The sequence below is a fragment of the Sciurus vulgaris genome, assembly GCF_902686455.1.
Source record: "Sciurus vulgaris genome assembly, chromosome: 4".
NCBI lineage: Eukaryota > Metazoa > Chordata > Mammalia > Rodentia > Sciuridae > Sciurus > Sciurus vulgaris.
Window position 1 is genome coordinate 163088234 of NC_136464.1, and position 21783 is coordinate 163110016.

Below are 21783 nucleotides of genomic sequence, written 5' to 3' on the forward strand. Positions count from 1 at the left end.
TTTCACTCACTTGAACTACTTTTGCAAATAGAAAAAGACGAGTTGCTAGACACGAAGAACAAGGTGCAATGATGAATTTTGTAAAAGTAGAAAACAAACTATGCATCCAGTAGCTAACATTGCTTAGGTATTTCTCACAGTACATTTTTCTCACTTGGGGAGCGTCTCATCTCCAGTAACATCCTTAACATTGCTGTTAAGATTTTTTCTTATTTTGTAGCTATTTTAAATTTATGGCCAGCAGGCCAGGCAGGATTCATAACCTGCCTTCCCATCCCTCCGATCCTATTACTTTTCTTTTTTACTTCGAAGATGTAAACATATATATTCTGTGGCTCTTCTTTTTCATTCGACTACTTTTTTTAAGTTTGGGGGTCTAACTAAGGTGGTTCACCCAAATTATGTAAAAAGAAAGAAACCAAGAGTTTGGGACATTTCCCCTCACCCCACCCAGAATTTTCCAGGTCACGGTCACTGTTCTTTGTTTCTGCAGCGGGGGCTAGCTGTCTCCGAGCTGGTGGCAGGTGCTGCGGGTCAGTCCTTCCCGGGATTTCCCTGCTCCGCACCACCCGCCACCGCGCCTCCCTCAAGAACCCCTCCAGCAGCTAGAGCTCTGCGGGAGCGGAGACTCTAGGACCGCGCCGCGGGCGGGCGAGAAGCTGTGCCCACCCTCGGCCCCGCCCCCGACCACGCAAGGGGTGGGGCCGGGTCGGAGTTCCGCCGCTTGCAGGGCCAGGGCACCGAGGCGTGGGCGGGGCCTGGCTGGGCTGGGCGGGGCTGGAGTTTTGTGGCTGCAGCTACAGAAGCGCGGAGGCGGGCGCCGGCCGGCGGGCGGGCGGGGCGTGCTGCCGGGCAGCGCAGCTGCAGGGCTTTAGGGCCTCCGCGGAGCCCGCTCCCCGGCGCGCTGGGCGGGGTGTGCGGCGAGCGGCTTCGCGGGCAGGCGCGGGCCCGGAGGCAGCGGCTGCGCCCTGCGCCGGGGCGGAGCCGGGGGCGGGCGGCCGGCAGGCGGGGGCTGGGGCCGAGGCCGGGAGTGCCTGTGCGCCGGCGGCGACGACGGCAGCGGCGGCCCAGCAGGCTCTGTGCGTGGGTCCGCGGCGGCTCGGGGTCCGCCCGCGGGTTGCGGTGCGAGCGGGGGGCCCGGCTGCCCTCCTCCCCCGCCCGCCGCCGCCGCTGTGATTGGGTGGAAGATGGCGCTGGGCGGATGGAAATCCTAATGACAGTCTCCAAATTCGCTTCCATCTGTACCATGGTAGGTGCGGCGGGGGGGCGAAGGGGGGGGGGCGCGGAGCCCTCGGACCCGCGGCGGACGACCCGGGCTCTGGCCGCTCCGGGCGCCGCCAGCCGGGCCTAGCGCGGGGGCGGTTGGACTGCGCGAGGCGGGCGGCGCAGGGATGAGCGGCCCGCGCGGCGGGGGAGGGGAGGGGAGGGGAGGCGAGGCGGCCGGGGCGGCTCGCGCGTGGCGGAGGGGCGACAGTGCTGGACGTGGCGGGGGCCGGCTCGGCCTTTGGGAGCTCGGGGCCGCAGCGCTCGAGCCTTCCCGCGGCGCACCGGCCTTCGGGGCGCGGGGTGGGTGCGCTCCCGCCAGGGCGGGTCGCGGGCCGGGGTCGCTGGAGAAGGGATTCAGACCAGCGCGTCTCCATTTCCGTCTGGCCGAGCGCCCAGCGGGGAGCTGTCCCCGGGCGGGGGTGGGGGTCTGCGGGCAGGAAGGAAAGGTCTCAGTCTTACCGGGGAGGGGACGGAAGTCAAGTGCAGATTTCCTCCATGTGCCTCTGGCTAGGCGGAGCCCCCGACCCCTTGCTGGGGGGAAGCGGGTGTGTGAGAAGGTGGAAACTTTAAGTGCTGTTGAAATTTTCTATTTTCTACTCTCCCGTTTCCAACATGTGTCCAGGTGGCAGTCTTGTCATTGGAAACCCACGTTAATCTTGAAAAGCAGCATTAGCTTTCCTGTCATTTGTTTACTTGAATACATCAGACTCGTATGTGTGAGGAACTGACTGTAAGGAAGATTGTATTGTTTTATTTAAGACTTTTTAAAACAGACTTTAGGGGAGAAGTACTAATGCTCCTAATGCTCCTTAAAAGTTCCAAATTAAGCAAAATGTGGGTGGATTTAAAACTTGTTTTTGTGCCTGGCCAGATGATCACGGTTTTCCACATGTGACAAATTCCTTTCATGAGATCTTTTATGATCTTTTAAGTAGGGATCGTAATTTGGGTCATGACCAAAAAAAGTTATTCTTTGCAACGTGGGCCAGGTGTTATGTTATTAAAGACTTCCGAAATCTTTTTCATCTCTCTTTACCCTGTTTCATATAGGATATCCCCAAGCAGTTTTCCATCTGAGGGTGGTACATTTTATATATTTAAGGAGTGGTGAATCAGATCGCAAAAGTGTGCTGAAAGCTGTCTACTGCATGCTTTGGAACAATATTAAAAATGGCTGAAATCAGGTGGGCTTAAAATCTACGGTATTAAAGAGGAATGAATCATTGAGAATCCATTTCCCCATGTGGATGATTGTTCTCACAATTTACATTTTAGGAAAGCATTGGTATTAAAGGGACTATACTAAAATGAAATCTGAGGATTGTGCAGATTATTTTTAGGTATGCTTAGTTATTATTGATTTCAAAACAAATGTGATGATTAAATCTTTTAACGGTGATAATTTTCCCTATTGCTGAGCTACACAAACCTTGTGGGGTCATAGTTCATTGTCAAAGTCTAGGGCTTTAGGAGTGGTGATATTCTTTACTGCTCATTCACTTACACAAATACATGAAGTATTTCCACTAAGAGGCACAGATTGCTGAATGCTGGGGATGCAGAGGTGAGACAGTTCCTGTTCTCAGTGTTTACAGTGTAGTTGAGAGAGACAAACAATATTTAAATATGTTAATAAATATACTGTAATCAGATTAGAACAGTGAAGCACAGAGAGATTTGCCAGGGTCACACACTGAGTAAGTGGGGTTCTGATCTCCAGAAATGTCTGTGCCTGGTCAAATGAGATTGTTCCAAAGTTACTATTAAAATTGGTTGAATCCCTTCATATTTGAGTAAATTCTAATATACTTCCAGAATATGGCTAAATATCTCAAAGTAGTTTGCAGTATTCTTTTTTTTTTTTTTTTTTTTTTTTGGTGGTGCTGAGGATCGAACCCAGGGCCTTGTGCTTGCAAGGCAAACACTCTACCAACTGAGCTATCTCCTCAGCCCAGTTTGTAGTATTCTGTAAAGAAAACTGCTATCCATCTTTTGAGAATTACAAAATTGAAAATCAAGAAAAGCAAAGATAATTACTCCGATCCTTTGTAGGTGCTGTTTGCTAGACTTGGAACACTTCCCATCCTTAGCTGGCCAGTTTGTACCTGTCTTTTTGAACAGGTAGTCTTACCTGAATAATCCTATCTCTGTTCATCTGCCTCTGTAGTTTCACAGCATTTTTGTAATCTCAGACTTACTCTTGTAAATTTTTTCACTCACTTCTCTCTATTATTATTTTTTGAGATGGGTCTCACTGTGTTGCCCAACCTGACTTGACCTTGTGAGCGCAAATGATCTTACCTTAGTCTGTCCCAGTCTGTAACTGGGACTATAGGTGGATGCCACCGATGCCTGGCTTCTTATCTCTTAGGTTGTTAGGGTTTTAAAGTAAAGGACTGCCATTTCTTTCTGCAAGTCCTTCATTTCACTTTTTGACATCCAGAAGTGAATGAATAGTAGGGGTAAGATTGGGTAAGCATGTGGAATAGAGAAGAGAGGTTGAACTTAAAGAAATGATACTTTTCAGAGAATCAGCAGCTGTGAAAACATTTAGGGTGAGTTGAAATTTTATTCTATAAATATCGAAGTTTACATAATTTATTCATTTGTCAAAATAAGGTACAGGGCATGTCTACAATAAATACCTTAATTGGGTAAGGTAACTGTTAAATGTCTGTCTGGGTGTGGTGGTGCACCCTTAATCCCAGCAATTTGGGAAGAGGCACAGGAGGATTGCAAATTGGAGATCATCAGTTTCTCTGGGCAACTTTTGGAGACCCTGTCTCAAAATAAAAAGCTCCATGATAAGAGTGCCCCTAGGTTCAATCTCCACTCCCACTGTCCCCCATCCCCCAAATGCTTTTGAGATGTGTCTTATTTTAGATCACTAATGTTCTGCTTACATGTGAAATTAGTAAAATTTGTTTTTCTTAACTTAGTATTTTAGTCTGACCCAAACAAATGACTATGTTTAGATCATAATGAATAATTTGTGAAGGTACCTCTAGAAATGCCTTCTATATGTCTATATGTCTATGAACTAATACAGTTTCAGTTTCATGTAGTGTTTGTTTTACCTTTTGTGTTTCAGACTTCAGGGAGTAGCTACCACATATTTAATACTATACTTAATTGTGAAATAATGGGAAAAGTGGCAGAATACATGAAGAGGGCGTCTGGTTTGAAATTAAGGAGGAGATAGTAGACTTTGGTGGCTGATCTGGGTCATCCATTGTCGCTATTATATGGAGACAGATACTGCTTAATATTAGCTCCATAGATGTTATCTCTGACTCTGGTTGTGATTGTCTCTTCCAGTTTGAGTTATTGGAGTCCTGGTTGGGAAGGACTCCAGGAAGGGAGCTGAATATGAGAATTTCTTGCAGGAGGTTGGTGGAGGTGGAACATCAGGTTGGCACCAGCCTGGCTGCTGGCCCACCCCTTGTCACAAGGCAGTGAGATAGACCTTAGGAACTGTGGTGTTAATGAGGCCAGGCCACAAGATTAGGTGAGTTTGACAGGTTGTATTTCTGAAAAAAACCTGTGTCTAGCATAGCACATGAGATATAACTTAAAACTGCACATTGCAGAAGCCCAGATTAAGCTGGCTGTTTGCCTTTTTCTTAATGCCTGAGTCTCAACCAGGTAAGAAGTTTTGTGGTCAATGCAGTTCTAGCTTCATTCCAGAAGAAAAGGAGGAAGCAAAGCTCATGTTTATTTGGAGGAGAGAATGGAGATGAGGGGGGCTCATGGTCCTTTGTTCTTGGAGTCAGAATATTGTATTAAATAATAAAATTTCTTCTCAAATTTATTGAATGTAACATTAATAAAATATTCTCTATTAAAATATTTAATTAGCTTTTATTAATATTTTATTAGTAAAACAGCACTTCTGTAATAGGGACATTCAAGTGTGAATTGCCAGTGTTTTATCTGTTTTTTGCTACTTTTTCTGTAAATGTTAATTGAAGAAGGAAAAACCTCAAAAAATAGGGAGTCTTCTGTCGTTTAAGTGTTTGGCTAAAGAAACGGTTGAGCATGCTGAGGCTTAGTGGAAGGAGAACATTTAGAAAGAGTAATGTAAATGTTTTATTTAAGCCTTCTGATGTTTTGGCTTTGGCTAAAATACCTTTAAAATTTTTCATGCAGAGCTGGGTGTGGTGGCGCATGCCTGTAATCCCAGTGGCTTGAGAGGCTGAGGCAGGAAGATTGCAAATTCAAAGCCAATCTCAGCAACTTAGTGAAGGCGAGGCCTGAAGCAACTCAGAGAGACTCTGTCTCTAAATAAAACATAAAAAAGGGCCGGGGATGCGGCTCAGGGGTTAAGCCCCTCTGGGTTCAATCCCTGGTACCAAAAAAAAAAAATCTCATTACAGAAAATCAAGCAAATGTAGTATAAGCAGTGAGAAAACTTGTTACCTTCAGTGTACTTTGACTATTAAAAAAACTTATTCCCCAGGAACAATTTTACTTGTTTTCTCCATAAGTGATTGTCATGTTCATTTTAAAATTTGTTCAATTTTAAGATAAGCCTGGAAAGTTTGATAATATAAAATGATGATATGGTAAGATTATTAAGCCAATGAGGCACAGAGATAGGATGCTAGGTCATTGACAGGTCATATGTGTTTATGATTATTAGAGGGTAAAGTTATATAGTTAGTAGAAATGAAACTTACATTAGATACTGGGCTTATTATTTTAGGCATTTAGTTATCACAAATAAAGGTGAGACTATTGGGATCTAAAACTTAATTGCTGAACAACAACAGTATTCAGTGCCATACTCAGTTTTGTGAAGTACATAAACATTACAGTCTATATCACCTGACTTTGTTTACTTTCTGTTTTCTTCTACCTTTGACTAAACTTTTTATAATAGACACAAAGAAAGTTAATTAGCTACTCTATCACTAACCCATGTTGTCCACTTTAAGCCAGATTTTATCACAACATATCTTGTTGACTTGTTTGATTCTAGGCTGTTAACCAAGTCCGTAAAGATCTAGTCTACTTCCTTTTTGTCACTGACCATATTCCTTTTTTTCTTGCCTGTAAAACCATATTTATTCTAGCTGTCTTGAAACTTGTACTGTCTCAGGGTGGATTATTTAAACACATATGTTTGTCTAATTCCTTTCCAAAAATTTTAATTTTTCAGATTTAAATAATTTCATTTTGTTTTGGTTTTTCTTTTAGTAGCCCTATTCCAGAATCTTAATATAGTATTTTTTTTTTTGGCATGAGGGATTGAACCCAGGGGTGATTAGCCACTGAGCCACATCCCTAGTCCGTTTTTGTATTTTATTTAGAGACAGGGTCTTGTTGAGTTTCTTAGGGCCTCACTAAGTTGTTGAGGCTGGCTTTGAACTTATGATCCTCCTGCCTTAGCCTCCCCAGCTGCTGGAATTACATGCATGCATCACCTTGCCTTGCTTAATATAGTATTTTATTGTGTATCCTGCATTATGGTATAATAAAAAGAGCAGTTGGATCAGAAAGTAAATTCTAGTCCAGATTTTGTCTTTAGACGTGTATGGGAAAACTTTTTAAGACTCAGTTGGTTTCTCCTTATTTGTGAAACACAGGGATTGAACTCGACCATCTTTAATCAGTGTTCCTTTATCACAGATATGACATTCAGTACTCTTGGTTCTTTTGAGTGTGTAGACTCTGTGGATGATGGTTGGTATGTTCTCATTTTGGGAGTGCGTATGTTTTAGATGCTATAAAGTGAGCATGGAATTAGACATCGTGAATGTGTATGAAGCCTATTTCCCAATTTCTCTTAAAGTCATTGAATTTATATATTTATAAAATATATATCAGCGAATATATATATTTTCTTTAAAAACATTTAGTGAAGTTTGATATCATTTTAGTCACTAAGACCAACCACGTAGCTGTTTACACGTTTATGTTTTGACACCCAAGTTACAGTTGCCTTATCTGTAAAATGGGGTAAAATAACATGTAGTTAATAAGGTTGTAGACTAAAGTGGTTGACCCATGGATCTTATCATTACCCTTCTGAATTGATTTGTTTCCTTCTGTGGATTTGTTTCCTTCTGTTGGCATTAATTAATTTGCTGGCTCAACAAATACTAACCAAAATTAAAATATGTTTAATTTCTAAGATAGTTATGTCATTCATTTACATCATAAGAAGCATTAATTTATTACTATGTATCTCTGAGAAAGCGCTAATTTATTTTGAAATTAAATGTATTAAATTAAAACATTAAAGCTAAGAGTGTAATTGATTATCTTTTTATGTTTTGGATAGTTTATAGAAAGAGATGTGCTTTCTTTTGCCTGGTCTAATTTATGACATTCCCCAACATGTTTTAAAAGTTAGACAATTAGGAGCCAAGCATGGTGCTATGTGCCTGTTATCCTAGATACTTGGGAAGCTGAGGCAGAAGATCCCAAGTTTGAGGCCAGCCTTGGCAAGTTGAAAACTAGCCTGGGTAACTTAGCAAGACCCTGTCTGAAGATAAAATATAACAAGGGGCTGGGGTTGTAGCTTAGTGGTAAAACACTCCTGGGTTTAAGCTCCAGTACCTGAAAAAGAAAGTTTAGGGTTTGGGGATTTAGCTCAGTGGCAGAGTGCTTGCCTAGCATGTGCAGGAAGACCCTTAGTTGGGTCCTCCACTCTGGAAAAAAAAAAAAAAAAGTTTAGACAATTTGGTATTACTGCTTTTAGAAGAAAAATCTTATTTGATGATTGATTCCCCCCCCCCCCCCCCCATTCTGGGGATTAAACCCAGAGTTTTGTGGATGTTTAGCTTGTGCTCTGCCACTGAGCTACGTATTCGGTCCTTCATTTTTTTTATACTGTGAAAGCATGCCAGTTTTCTGTCATTATTAGAACAAAGTGTGTATGTTTAAGTCAGCTTCGTACTTTATTCCCTTTCAGATTTTCCCAGTGTTTATTGAGGACTTATTAGTACACTTAATTCCTTTTTGTTCCCATATCCACTATCCTTTACTGGAATAACGTCTTCTTGGTTTATAAGCACTTAGATATCTTGTCTAAAAACTGCTTTCTCTCTGTCTTTTGGGTTGGAAGAGGGTTATTTAAATACTATACACATCATTTTAAGTTGGAACAAAAATGTGTTAAGTGTTATAAAGAGTTAAGGGGTGCTAAATGGAAAACTCCGGAAGGCATAGTCTTGTGGAAAAATTTAAAATGTAACATTTGTTCACTTAATATCTCATGTATAGAATTTGTATTAGAAGGAGGTACAAGTGACAGTTTATGTAAATAATTTGTTTTGAAGGAAAAACTATGAAATCTTTGATTTCACAAAAGAAGACTTGATAGTATGGAGGGTAGGATATTTAATATTGACCATGATTTTGTTAGGTGCTATAGCTCCTTTTAATCCTCTCTGTTCATTGGATTATGCTTTTCTGTTGTTTCTGTACAAGAAAAACCATTGCTTTTTCTAAAGTATGTTTTGTCTAAAGAAGTGATACATAAGCTAACTTAGATTTTCCACCTGTAGTGATGCACATGTCTACCACTGAACATTTATTTCCAACATAAAATAAGAAGTGGATATACGTTTCTGTGAAAATGGACAGATGATGTTATTGAAATGCTTCATAGGTACAGGGACTGTTCATGCATTTTCTATTTGTAAATAGCTGTTTCAGTTATAGCAACTTCCAGTGGAGTGTTGTTGTTTTTGGTTTTATTTTAATGCTTTTTTTTCAGTGACTAATAACCCTCTTTTTAATAGCAATTGATTGTTATTTTTCATGGAGGGGGAGGAATTTTTTAGCCAATAGTTTTTGTTTTGTTTTTCCTTTCTTTTTTGGAAGTGAGTGCCTTTTCTTTAGTAAGGAATTTAAGGAAGTACTAGTGGAGACCTACTTTGTTTCAGGGTGCAGATAGGTTCTGAGAATACAAAGATGACTATGATAATAAGCTCTGTTCTTAAGGAGCTTCCCATTTAGTGTGTCCTGAGTACTGAAAAGTAATCCTCTTGGCCCCTGGGCAGCCAGGTGGTGTCTGGGTGGATCAGAGATCCTTTCTACCAGTCCCATTCAGGTGACTTATATGTATATTCTTGCGGGCTCTACAAATATTATTTTCTTGGTGTGCCCTGATAAGAAGAAAAGGTTAGGAATAAGCTCTACTTGCCATTTATGGAGGAGACTAGACATAAAAAAAAAAAAAAAAAAAAAAAAAAAAAAGAGTGTAGTGAGATGATTTTCTTATTGTTGAAATGGTAAGAATGCAAGGAAAAAGTGGTCGTTTCTCAGGAAGAAAGAAGAGGGCTTCAGGAAACACCTCATAAAAGAGATTTGAACTTTGCAAAATGAACATTTATTGTTTGGACTGCAAAGGATAGGGATACCAAATGTGAGCACAGATCTAGTCAAGGGATAATATTTATAATGTGTTACTTTTAGAATGTGACTGTGGTTCTTGAGAAAATTGAGGCTGGAGAGAAGGAAGGAGATGTATCTATTTGTACCAAGGGAGTTTACCAGCTATTGACTCTAATGAATTTAACCATTAAATTATGTCTGAGGAAATATAATAGAGCAAAGTTGTGTGATATAAGGAACAATTGAATTGATAGGAATATGTTGGTACATTTAATTGCAATGATTGTTAAAAATTTGCTTGTGAAAAGGATGAAGTGTCAATAGCAATACGGGTGTTTAGAAGGATTATTTAGTGGGTAGTTTAAACTAGTTAAGGGTCTTATTTGGGAGGCAACAGAATAACTACTACTGGAAAATTCATGTTAAAAAATTAAGGATAAATATACTCCTACACAAATAATGCATTTATCAAACCAGCAGTTTAACTTTGTCATTCAGAATAATCCTGAGGTCAGGAAAAAAGAAAAAACAAGATACACACAAAATAAAACAAAAAAACCAAAAAAATAAAATAAAGTGGAAGCATTAAACTCTAGTTCATTAATCATAATGAATCTAAATGGATCAATCTTTTCTGTATTAAAAGAAAAAGACTTTGTTCAAATAGAATAAAAAAATTGCTTAACAAGAAGCCTACCTAAAATACAAGGACAACCTATGTAACAATACTGTTACCATACCTAGAAAAATGAACAATATGTAGATATCTTTTTGAGTTATTTCAAAATCAGTCCTTTCCTTTTTTTAGTCTTGTTCCTTTATTTATCTGTCATCTTGAAGATCCATTCAGAGTTGGATAAAATTAGGTAATATTAGCCTCACTTCCACAATATGAAATGACAAGGTTAATGCTATCCCTTTATGAACTAGTGATAAAGTCCAATATTTCTTGACTCCCACATTGTGATACCAGCTGGCCAGAATGTCCAGCTTTGATGGTTGAGACAATTGTTTCTTTTTAAATGAGAATTTGGGAATTTTTGTCCCTAACTTAGCTGCCTTTGAGTCCCATTCCCCTTATCAATTATTCTTTGGTAGGTCATTTAACTATGAAATGGAATAAAGGAATAATATACATTATTATAATAATATGTAAAATACATAGCATATAATATATTTCATAATTATATATGTAATATATACTATGTACAACATAAAAATATAATACTACATTGTATTATAATTACATAGTTCAATGTTGGAATAATAATTTCCCCCTTATCAGATGAGATAATATATGTAAAAGTCTTTTGTGCTGTTTACTTATTTGACCATTATTGGTAGAACTGCTTGTCCTTTTAAGGGAGAATAGGAGGCATGCTAAGATACCATGGATGGTAGGAGCTAAAATAACTCACAAGTTACCTTTGACAAAGTGTAGTCAGCTCAGAGGTTGAAATATAAGTATTTTAATCATTCTGGTTTTAGGATGCTCAGGCAAATTGATAAGGCAAAATTTTAGATCATCCTTTAAAGAAATCCCTCCTCTCCAAGTACTGGAGACTAAACCTGCATCTAGGGGCTCTGTGTTACTTTCTTACATCTCCAGCCTGGTTTATATTTTATATTGAGATAGGGTCTCACTAAGTTGCTGAGGCTGGCCTTGAACTTGCAGTCCTTCTGCCTCAGCCTCCTGAGTCACTGGGATTACAGGCATATGCCACCACATCTGACTAAGAAAAATCTTTTTGCCATGTTAGAAATTTGTGGTTCAAAGAGATGTTGCCTTTAAAAAAATTTTTTTTTAAATTCCCTTTTAACTAAGGTATCTATGGGTTTGGTTCTCGTCCTAATATTGTAGTTCTTTGCCAAATTGATTATGTTATGAGGAACCAATTAACTTCTGGATGTCAGCAAACTCCCTGTACTTCTCTTCTAGTAACATTTTTTTAAAAGGTCTAAAATTATAAGTAATTGTGCTAATACCTGAAGTAATGATCTGTATGGGGTTTTTAGGGATACTTGAAAAGAGAACTTTCATAATTCTTCCAAATTAGAAGCCGTCTAGGCATAAGTAAGTCCTAAGGAGAAAGTAAAAGCTTTCTGTTCTTTGGTATGGAAATAACGTTTGTAGTTTGAGATTTTGTAGATGATAGTATGTTTTATGTGATTATCTTCATTTAAAAGTTTAGCCATTATAACTTTTTAGAAGTCATTTTTTTTCCTAGAATATTTTCCCATGATATTTGTTTGCTGAGGTTGCAAGAATTTTTTTTTTTTTTTTTTTTTTTGGTGTTTCCTTTGCTTTGTGTAGATACTCATTTGCAGTATTATTAAGGATGGTACCTTGTACCTTGCAGGGAGCAGCTGGCACTTTGAAGTTTGCATGAGGAATTATATCTTGGGAAGGCGTTCTCTTTCTGTGAAACAATGTTATGTTTAGAAGGTTTCAGATTTAATAGCCATGAAGGAAGAAGCCTTGGTTCTTCTAGGAACTAGTGAGGAATTAGAATCAGATGTTTTCAGCACTCAGCATTTGATGGACTTAAGGGTGTGACACTGATAATTTGACTGATGTCATCAGGGTTATTTAAGGAAATGTGAAAAAATTTGAATCACTTTGGAAAACATCAGAGTCTCAAAACTGGACGTAAGTAACCCAAGCCAAAAATATTGTGTTTTGATTATGCTAGGCAAAGTTTTTAGACTTTCATATTTCTTCAAAAATAGTTCACTTTTTAAAAAATTTACTAATCTCATTTTTTTTTTTTTCCCCCTGCATTTTTAAATTAGAGGAGGCTTCTGTCTCTCCCACAGGGAACCCAGCTGAACAAGAACCTTCCCTGTTCTGTGACTGATTACAGCAGGGCCTTGACTTAAATCAACTGTGCCAATGGCTGAAAGGAAGCAATTTTCAACTTCTAGGTTTTTTTTTTTCCCCCCCCCCTCAATAAAAACCAAGCCTCACCCTGATAACTGTACTTTGCATATTTGCATCATTGTCTTATTTGAAGATATCATTGGCTGCCCTTTAACTAAAACATGTAAGTGCAAGCTGTAACTTTTTGTTCTGTTTTTTAATTTCTTATTGTTTCTTATGTTTATTATTTTCTTGTTGAGGTATAATTGTCAAACACAATTGTCAGTAATTAAGGAATTATTTTTTTAAGGACTTGCTCAGGTTAATTACCTCCTTCTAAGCATTCTGTAAAGAGTTGTTAACTGTCTTATATCCTTAAAGCCTCTTGTATTTGCTACACTTTTTTTTACTCTAGTTGTTAGTTGCCTTACTAGCTACTTTCTTTTTTGTACTTCTGGGACCAGGTTGTGTTATTAAAGCACAAAACTAATCGTCTGGCTCTATTGTGATGTTCTTAATTTTTTTTTGCTAATTACTCATGTTATCATTAACTGACTTCGTGAAGTTGAATGTGACTTCTATAATTTTTAGTTGTCCCAAGGTACTTAGGGACCTAACATTGTGGCTACTCGGTGGTGCCATTGCTAGGTACTTCACAGTCCAAAATAAAGGCGTAGAAGAGCTTGGACTTAGGTAAATTTATAGATAAAAAAATCCAGAATGGATTATTAAAGAGATTAGGATATTTGAGTGCTTTTTTGGGGGATGGGGTTCTGGGGATCGAACTCGGGGGTACTCACTGAGCCACATCCCTAGTCCTTTGTTGTATTTTATTTAGAGACAGGATCTCACTGAGTTGCTTAGTGCCTCACTATTGTTGACCCTGGCTTTGAATTCATGATCCTCCTAACTCAGCCTCCCCAGCTGTTGGGGTTACAGGCGAGCACCACTGTGCCCGGCTATTTGGGTGCATTTTTGATAACAAAGTTAACAAGGTCCTCTATACATGTTACTGAATATTTGTAGAGAAGACTGAACTTCAACTAGGTGTGGACTAGTTGAGAAATGAAGTTAAATGATAAAACATTTGTAAAACCCTAGAATTACATGCCTGGTCCATGTGGAGCGGTGTTTGTTAAATGTTTTATCTTATTTCCTTACTGCCATTTTGGGGAACAGTCCATGTTTAATAACAACTCTGGAGCAGGACGACAAGGTCAGTTTCAGAAATGGAGTGGGGAGTGTATGTCCTTGTGATTTAGTAATTAACGAATCATGAACTCCCAAAAAGAGGAATTAAAAAATGAATAAAATTACCCATTGTAATGTCAAAGAAAAATGAGACATCTGATTACCTTGGAAATGTACTTATTTTTAATCCTATCCTTTTTTTCTGGTATGAGGAATTGAACCCAGGGCTTAACCACTGAGCCACATCCCCAGCCCCCCCCCCCCTTTTTTTTTATATATATTTTATTTAGAGATAGGGTCTCGCCGAGTTACGTAGGGCCATGCTAAGTTGCTGAGGCTGTATTTGAACTTGGCGATCCTCCTGCCTCAGTCTCCCTAACTGCTGGGATTATAGGCCTGCGCCACCATGCCCGGCTTTAATCCTGCATTTTAAAGAGTTTTTTATTTACTTGAAACATGGTCTCACTCTTGCCTACGCTGATCAACTCTTGGACTCAAGTGATCTTCCCATCTCAGGCTCCCAAGTAGCTGGTAGGACATACAGGTGTGTGTCACTGTGTCCTTGTGCTCTACTTTAGAAAGTACAGAATAGTGTGAAATTTAAAAAAAAAAATCCATCTGCAGAGGTGAGGAGCAGTTCTTTCCAAGAGGTAATTTATAGTAAGAATTGGGGTATGTGTGGGTTGCCAGACAGTACCTGTGCATACACAAACATCATTTTATGTTTGTGTTAACCCCCCCCCCCAATAAATCAGTTCTGCAGGTTTATTTTCAACTTGCCTTTTAGACTTAATGTATGTAGACTCTCTGTGTCCAAATTTTCTGTTTTTATAAAAACATCAGTCAGATTGGATTAGGGCCCACCCTATGTATTTAATTTTAACTTGATTACCTCTGTAAAGACCCTTTATTTGTTTCCAAATAAAGTAACATTTTAAGGTATTGAGGGTTAGGTCTTCAAATTATCTTTATTAGGGGATACAATTCCCTAACATGACTGGAGCAATCAGGTCCATTATTATAGTTGGTATAATTGAATGTTCAGTAAGTAGGGTTGTGTTCTAGACACTAGAGATGCATAGCTATTTAAGTTGCAGTTCACAGGGCTTGAAGTGTAGCTGGAGAGACTAGACTCACACATACTAAGGTAAACAGTGATACACACTTGGTATGCTAAGGATTCTGATGGTTTTGGAATGAAACCTAGATCAATGGGAGAAGACTTGTTGAGATTTCAAAGGCAGTTTGAAGGAAAAAGAGGAAGGGAAATGCCTTGGAGAGAAGATGAGAATGTGGATTAAAACAACAGCATGAAAAAAAATTAAAATTACTTAAGTAGTTTGATGTTTGGTAATTTTTGTCCGTAAACTTGTTAAATACACAGGCAAGGATCTATAGAGGTCTGACAGTTTGAAAAGAGGAATGTATTCTTAAAATTCACATTGATAGCCTACAGAACTTACTTTGCTAAAATGAGTTAATGAAAAGTATTTTTGAAATAGTGGGTAAAGGAAGGTGGGAGAGATCATACATAGAACACTGACTTTTCTTTCTAAAGTAATCACAGTTAAAAAGGTCTATAAAGTCTTAGGACTATGTCAACAATGGCACCATTTTGATAGCTTAATATTAAAATCTACCAAAAGGGAAGTAGTTTTCAAGAAATTTTATTTAAAAAGTCAGAACATCATTATTGTGGGTCATTCATTAGTAAAAATAACAATGCAAATTATATTTTTGTAGTATGCTTGCTGTGAAGATATCAGTATAATTTATGTTTCAAACTGCTTTTTTCATTTTTCCCCCCAAATGACACATGCAAAATCTGTAAAATAGGCCCATTTTCTAGAAAAGGACATAGACACATGGAAAAATTTGAGTTTTGGGTTTGGTCTGAAATCTATGTACAGTGCAGTGCTTTTGCCCCTGGACCATCCTGCTGCTAAAGTAGGTGTAAAATTTCTAAACCACACTGTTGTTCGCTTATTCACTCCTCATTCCAGCCCCTCCCGCCCTCTTTCTTTTGCTCCTCATCTCTTCCTTTTTCTCTTACACATACACACAATTTCTTAATACCCTTGGGTTTTTCATCATTGTCGAAATTACTTGATTGGACCACTAGATTGCAATTGGTTGGTAAGTATCTCTCTTAAATATGAGTCCTTCCTTTTTTCTTTCCTTTTTTATTTATTTTTGTAGTACTGGGGATCAAATCCAGGACCCTGCATATGCTTAGGCAAGTGCTCTTCCACATTCGCAGTCCCAGAGCCTCTCCTTTTTATTACAAAAAAATCAGATTGTCCCATAGCTTTTTCCATTTTCTGCACTTTGCTGATTTCATCCCCTTAGTGAGTTGAACATCTTCCATCCTGGTTGCTGTAAACTGGTGGATATAGAGACTTAATCCACATTCCTTGATTTCTGTTTGTTTTGGGTGGAGGAGGAACGGTGTTGGTGAAAACGTAGGTATGTTCTCCCTGTTGCATCACGTTATGGTGTTATGTCTTCTCTTTAGAATGTTAAGGTCAGTCATTGTCAGCGTGGCTCTTCTATACGTAGTTCCCTGGCAGTGTTTCACCTAGTGGTTTTTGGCAGCTGTTGATGATGATTGCCTAGTTCCAGTATTTCATTAGGGATTCAAGATAGAGATTTAACTGCTTTTATAGTTTTTTTTTTTTTTTAAATTTCATTTTATTAAATGTTTTTAAAAATAGTTTTAGGTGGACACAATGCTTGTGTTTTATTAACTTTTATGTGGTACTGAGGATCGAATCCAGTGCCTCACACGTGCTAGGAAAGTGCTCTACCACTGAGCCACAACTCCAGCCCAGGTTTTTATTTAAAAAAAACAAAAACAAGCAATGTAGGTTTATTGTTTTATTTAGCATTTGCAGAATATTTTCATAGTTGTATTACTGAAATAGGCTAATCCTTCCGACAGTGACTCTTTTGCCTCCCTCTTAAACTTACAAGGACTCTTGGGATTACATTGGGCCCACCTGGATAATCCAGGATAATCTCCCCAAATCAAGGCCATTTGATTTTAGCAGCCTTAATTCCTTCTGTAACCTTAATTCCCATTTGCTTTGTAACGTAGCATTCATTCGTTCCAGGGATTAGTGTGGACATTTGGGGGTGGGTATTTTTCTACTATCACAATGTGTTTACATTTTTAAACTTTAATAAAGCAACCGGTATCATATTGGATGTGGAGAATTGATTTCCGATCTGCCTGTAATGAATTTGGGGCTGTAGTAGGGGTACTGGGAGAAAGTTGAGTGGATTTGTGAACACTAAGTGAATGTTCAGGTGGCTGTCTGTCCTAGTTATAAGAGTAATAAAATGGGAACTTTTACTTCAAGTACTATTAGCAAACCACCACCAGTCATAACAAGAGATAAGTAGGGATGCAGTGTAGCAGAGTTTTCAGGGAAATTAACTACTAGTTCTTCAGTAACTTTTATAAATAAGTAAATTCAGACTTTGTAGCATGAAGTTATGAAAATGGATAAAATGGGTCAACTAGAATATGTAGAATATATTTAAGATCGGATCAAAACCTTTCACATTTTAATAATCCTAATGGTTTGGTTTCATTAGAACATAATCCATGCGGTCTAGAGAGAAGATTCTAAATGATGCCTCCTAAGGAAAGGGTGCCTGAACTATGCAAAACAAAAGATGCGGCGCTTGTCGTGGGACATGAGATAGATCTTAATGATCGAAGACAGTAGCAGGAGAAACTCTTAATTTGAGGAATCTTAAAAGATATTTTGTTTGTAAGTTGTTAAAGAACTGCCATAATTAGATACGAAATCTCACTAAATTTAGGAGAAATAGAAAGACAAAAACCCAGACATTTAGGGACTTTAATTTTTTTCATTTTGCTTGTGAGTCTGGAAGAAAATCAACAGAGGAGAGGCTAAGAAAGAAAAGACATGTTAGAGGAAAAGAATAACCAGTGAATATTTGTCTGGACTGTGCTAGGTAAATGAGAATGGTTCTTGTTCCTAAGGCAGACTGGGACATGTTGGGGAAATGAGATTTAAATTCACGTTCAGCAGAGAGCAGTGCCCAAAAAGTGTGGGTATGAGCTCCATGAGGGTGGTCTGTGTGTGGAAAGGGAAAGGTTGAACATTTAATTCTCAAACATTAGCAAGATCTGTAATCTAATATTTTAATTGGTGGATGGTAGCACAACTTTTTACTGGTAAAGGAAGTGAAGGATCCAATCTTGTCATTCTTATTTTTTTTTTATTGGTGCATTATAGTTGTACGTAGTAGTGAGATTTATTGTTACATATTTGTACATGCACACAATATGATATAATTGGGCCAGTATCATTCCCCAGTACTTTCCCTTGTCCTTCCCATTTTTGGAGTGGTTTATCATTGCTAGATTTATGGAACTTATTATTTGAGACTAGAAAATATTTAATTGTGTGTGCAATATCCATTTTGTGTTAAACAATTTTAAATTTATATCAAAGATTTCAAAGTGAATTTTAGCTTTGAACACTATATATTTAAATGTTGAACATTAAAAATTTATCAAAACAGACTCAGGTCATGCATGGTGGTGCAGGCCTGTAATTCTAGCAACTCCAGAGGCTGAGGCAGGAGAATCACAGGTTCTAGGCTGGCCTCAGCAACTTAGTGGGGGCCTGTCTTAAGATGATGAAGCTCAGTGGTAAAGTACCCCTGTGTTCAACTCACAATACCAAACGAAAACAAAAATAAAAACAAAAACAAAAAAACCGAAACCTAAAGTCGACATACATATTTTTTCTTAAAATTTCTTTCTTGAGATATAATTAATATACAGTTCACCCATTTAAGGTACACTTTAATGGTTTTTAGTATATTGATAGAGTTGTGCACTTCACCATAGTCAATTTTAGAACATTTTCATCATATCAAAAGATACTCGATAACATTTGGTTATCATCCCTTCTTTACTCCTTCCTTTTTCCCTTTACTCTCCCATGTGCCTCCTGCTCTGGGCTACCACTGATAGACTTCATGTCCAGATAGTTCCCTGTATTTATTTTGTGACCAGTTGCTTTCACTTAGCATGTTGCTTCCAAGGTTCATTATGTTGTAATGTGTACCAGTACTTCATCATTTTTAATGGACCAATATTTTATGGTCTATATTTTGTTTATTTGTCCATTAATGAACATTTGGGTTATTTCTACCTTTTAGCTCTTACAAATAATGCTGGCATGAACCTTGGGGTGCAAAATTTTTTTGTGGATGGTTTTCTTTCTTTTGGGTATATACTTAGAATTGCTGGGTCATATGGTAATTCTGTATTTAATCATTTGAGGATCTGCCAGATTGTTTTCGAAAGAAGCTACATCATTCCTGTCAACAGTGTATGCATATTCTGTTTTCTCAACATCTGTGTAAGTGCTTACTGTTATCTGACTTTTGATTCTAGCCATCCTCTTTGTATGAAATAATGTTTTGTGGTTTTAATTGCATTTCCCTAATAATTAATGACGTTGAGCATACTTTCATATATTAATTGGCTGTTTGCATTACCTTCCATGGAAAAATAATCTACGTGTATCTTTTGCCCCTTTTTAAATTGAGTTGTCTTTTGATTGTCTCAGTACTGGAGATTAAATCAGGTGCTTTACCACTCATTCATATTTCCAGTTCTTTTTCTTTTTAATTTTGAGACAGGGTCTCCCAAAGTTGCCCAGATTGGCCTCAAACTTGAGATCCTCCTGCATCAGCTTCCTGATTCACTGGGATTACAGGCATGCACCATCATACCATCATGCCTGGCCTCCGTTCATTCGTTCGTTCTCTTTTCTTTTCTTTTCTTTTCTTTCTTTTTATTATTATTAATTTTTGGTACTAGGGAGTGAACCCAGGGCACTTAATCACTGAGTCACATCCCCAGCCCTTTTTATTTTGAGACAGGATCTCACCAAGTTGTTTAGGGCCTGGCTAAGTTGCTGGAGCTGGCTTTGAACTTGGAGTCTTGTTGCTTCAGCCTCCTGAGCCACTGGGATTCCATTTTCTTTTTTCAGGTGGTCTTTTAGTGCTTGCTCTGAGTTTACTGTATACATTTTAACTTATCTGAAACAGCTTCATTCATTCAGATACTAGTTTAATTCTAGTGATATAAAAGAACGTTATAGGTTTGTGCTTTTGATCTCTTTTTAATGGTATTATTCTTAAACATACAACATCTGCTGTTATAAATTTAGTTATACATTGTGATTAGTACTTCACCATTTTTATTTCTTTAGCTTAGGTACCACCTCTTTTGTGCTGTTTTTGGTAGACATCTTACAGATTAAGTATTCTTTATCTGAAATGCTTGGGACCATAATAGTTCTGAATTTTTTTGAATTTTGGAATATTACCATATATACAATGAGATATCTTGGGGTTGAGATCCAAATCCAATATAGAATTCATTTATGTTTGATATATACCTTATGCACATATTCTGAAGTTAATCTTATACAATATCGTTAGTGTGTTTATGTTTTGATTGTGACTTCATCATATGAGGCCAGGTATAGAATTTTCTACTTGTTCATGTTAGTGCTCAAGAACTTACCAATTTTGGAGCACTTTGGGCTTTGATATCAAATTAGGGTTGCTCAGTTTGCAATTAATATTACATTTCTGTATGTTATAGACTCAATAATATATGCATATAATATGCATTTGATTTTTAAAACAGTGAAGGGAAGAAAGGAAAAAAATGTATATTTGTGGTGTCTTTTATAATTAAATAGTTGTTGTTATAGTTGTTCATTTTTGGGTGCCAGGGGTGAACTCAGGGGCATCTGACCACTGAACCACATCCCAAGCCTGAGTTTGTATTTTTATTTAGAGACAGGGTCTCACTGAAATGCTTAGCGCCTTACTTTTGCTGAGGCTGACTTTGAACTCAAGATCTTCCTGCCTCAGCCTCCCAAGCTGCTGGGATTACAGGCAGCTAACCCTAACGTCAGTCCCCAGGTTTTCTTTTTGTTTTTTTGTTTCATGTGGACTTGAATTACTTGAAGTTACTTCTGGCATGAAAATTTCCTTTAGTATTTCTTGTAAGATGTGTCAGTTATTTTCTTTTTCTTTTTGGGGAGTGGTCTGGGAAAGTATTTCACATTAGATTGAAATCTTTGTCAGATTTAACAGCCTTGATTGACAGGCTTTCTTTGAGTACTTTGAATATCTTACTTTGCCTTCCAGCTACCTTGGTTTTTGCTGAAAAGTCAGCCATTTGTCCTATAGGAGTTCTTTTGATGATACATCTGTTTTCTTTTGTTTCCTTCAGGATTTTCTTCTTGGGCTGAGATGTGCTCAGCAGTAGAGCACATGCTTAATCTGAGAGAGGCCCTAAATTCTGTCCTCAGCATTGCTCCCTGACCCTAGCGCCAACCCCCCCCCCCCCCCCAGTTTTTTTTTCCTTGTGTTTGACTCAACATTTTTATTATATTTATCTGTTGGCCTTTGTGTATTTATGACACACATTATTAAATTTTGGCTCATGTTAAATGCCTACATTTTTCAATTTTGACATTTCAGTTATAGCATAATAATTTTATGAGTCATAATGATTAGATTAGTTTAAGTTTTTTCCCCCAATGTTTCAGCTGAGAATATATTATAATTAAATATTACAAACCTTTACACAGAAGACGTTTTTAGGAAAATTGGAAAAAAACCTAAAAAGAATTGGTAATATGAATTCCTTCCATGTGTTGGTTGTTGTGCCTTTAGATGATAATCTATGCTAGTTCTTTAAAAAGATAGTAGCTTCTGAACTGTTAGACTGCATGGAGTTTATGTGGTGGTATATTAGTTTCCTAGAGCTTCCTAAACAGGTACCATAAATTGGGTGGCTTAGAGTAACAGAAATTTGTTGACTTCAGGGCTGGGTGCCAGAATTCCAAAATCAAGATGTTGGCAGGGCCATGTTTTCTTTGAAGATGCTAGTGAAGGATCTGCTCCAGGTCTCTCAGTGTTCGGGAGCCTCAGGCATCCTCTGGCTTGTAGATGGCCGTCTTCTGCCCTGTGTCACATCTTCCCTGTGTTTTTGTATCCAAATTACACAGTTTTCCACCAGTTCCACTGGATTGGGATCCACTCTT

The 21783-nt window shown here is 38.3% G+C and overlaps 1 protein-coding gene across 3 annotated transcripts in view; it reads left to right on the forward strand.

Moving 5' to 3' along the window:
* Positions 1-858: 858 nt before the first annotated feature.
* The window catches only part of USP12 (ubiquitin specific peptidase 12), an 82085-nt gene continuing 61160 nt past the window's right edge, over positions 859-21783 (forward strand). Inside the window, exon 1 of one of the 3 annotated variants that reach the window (XM_079137019.1) lies at positions 859-1249. In XM_079137019.1, the coding sequence (XP_078993145.1) occupies positions 1202-1249 (48 nt within the window). In that variant the 5' untranslated portion in view covers positions 859-1201. The remainder of the gene's footprint in view (positions 1250-21783) is intronic. The other 2 variants (XM_079137020.1, XM_079137021.1) reach the window with 2 other exon arrangements.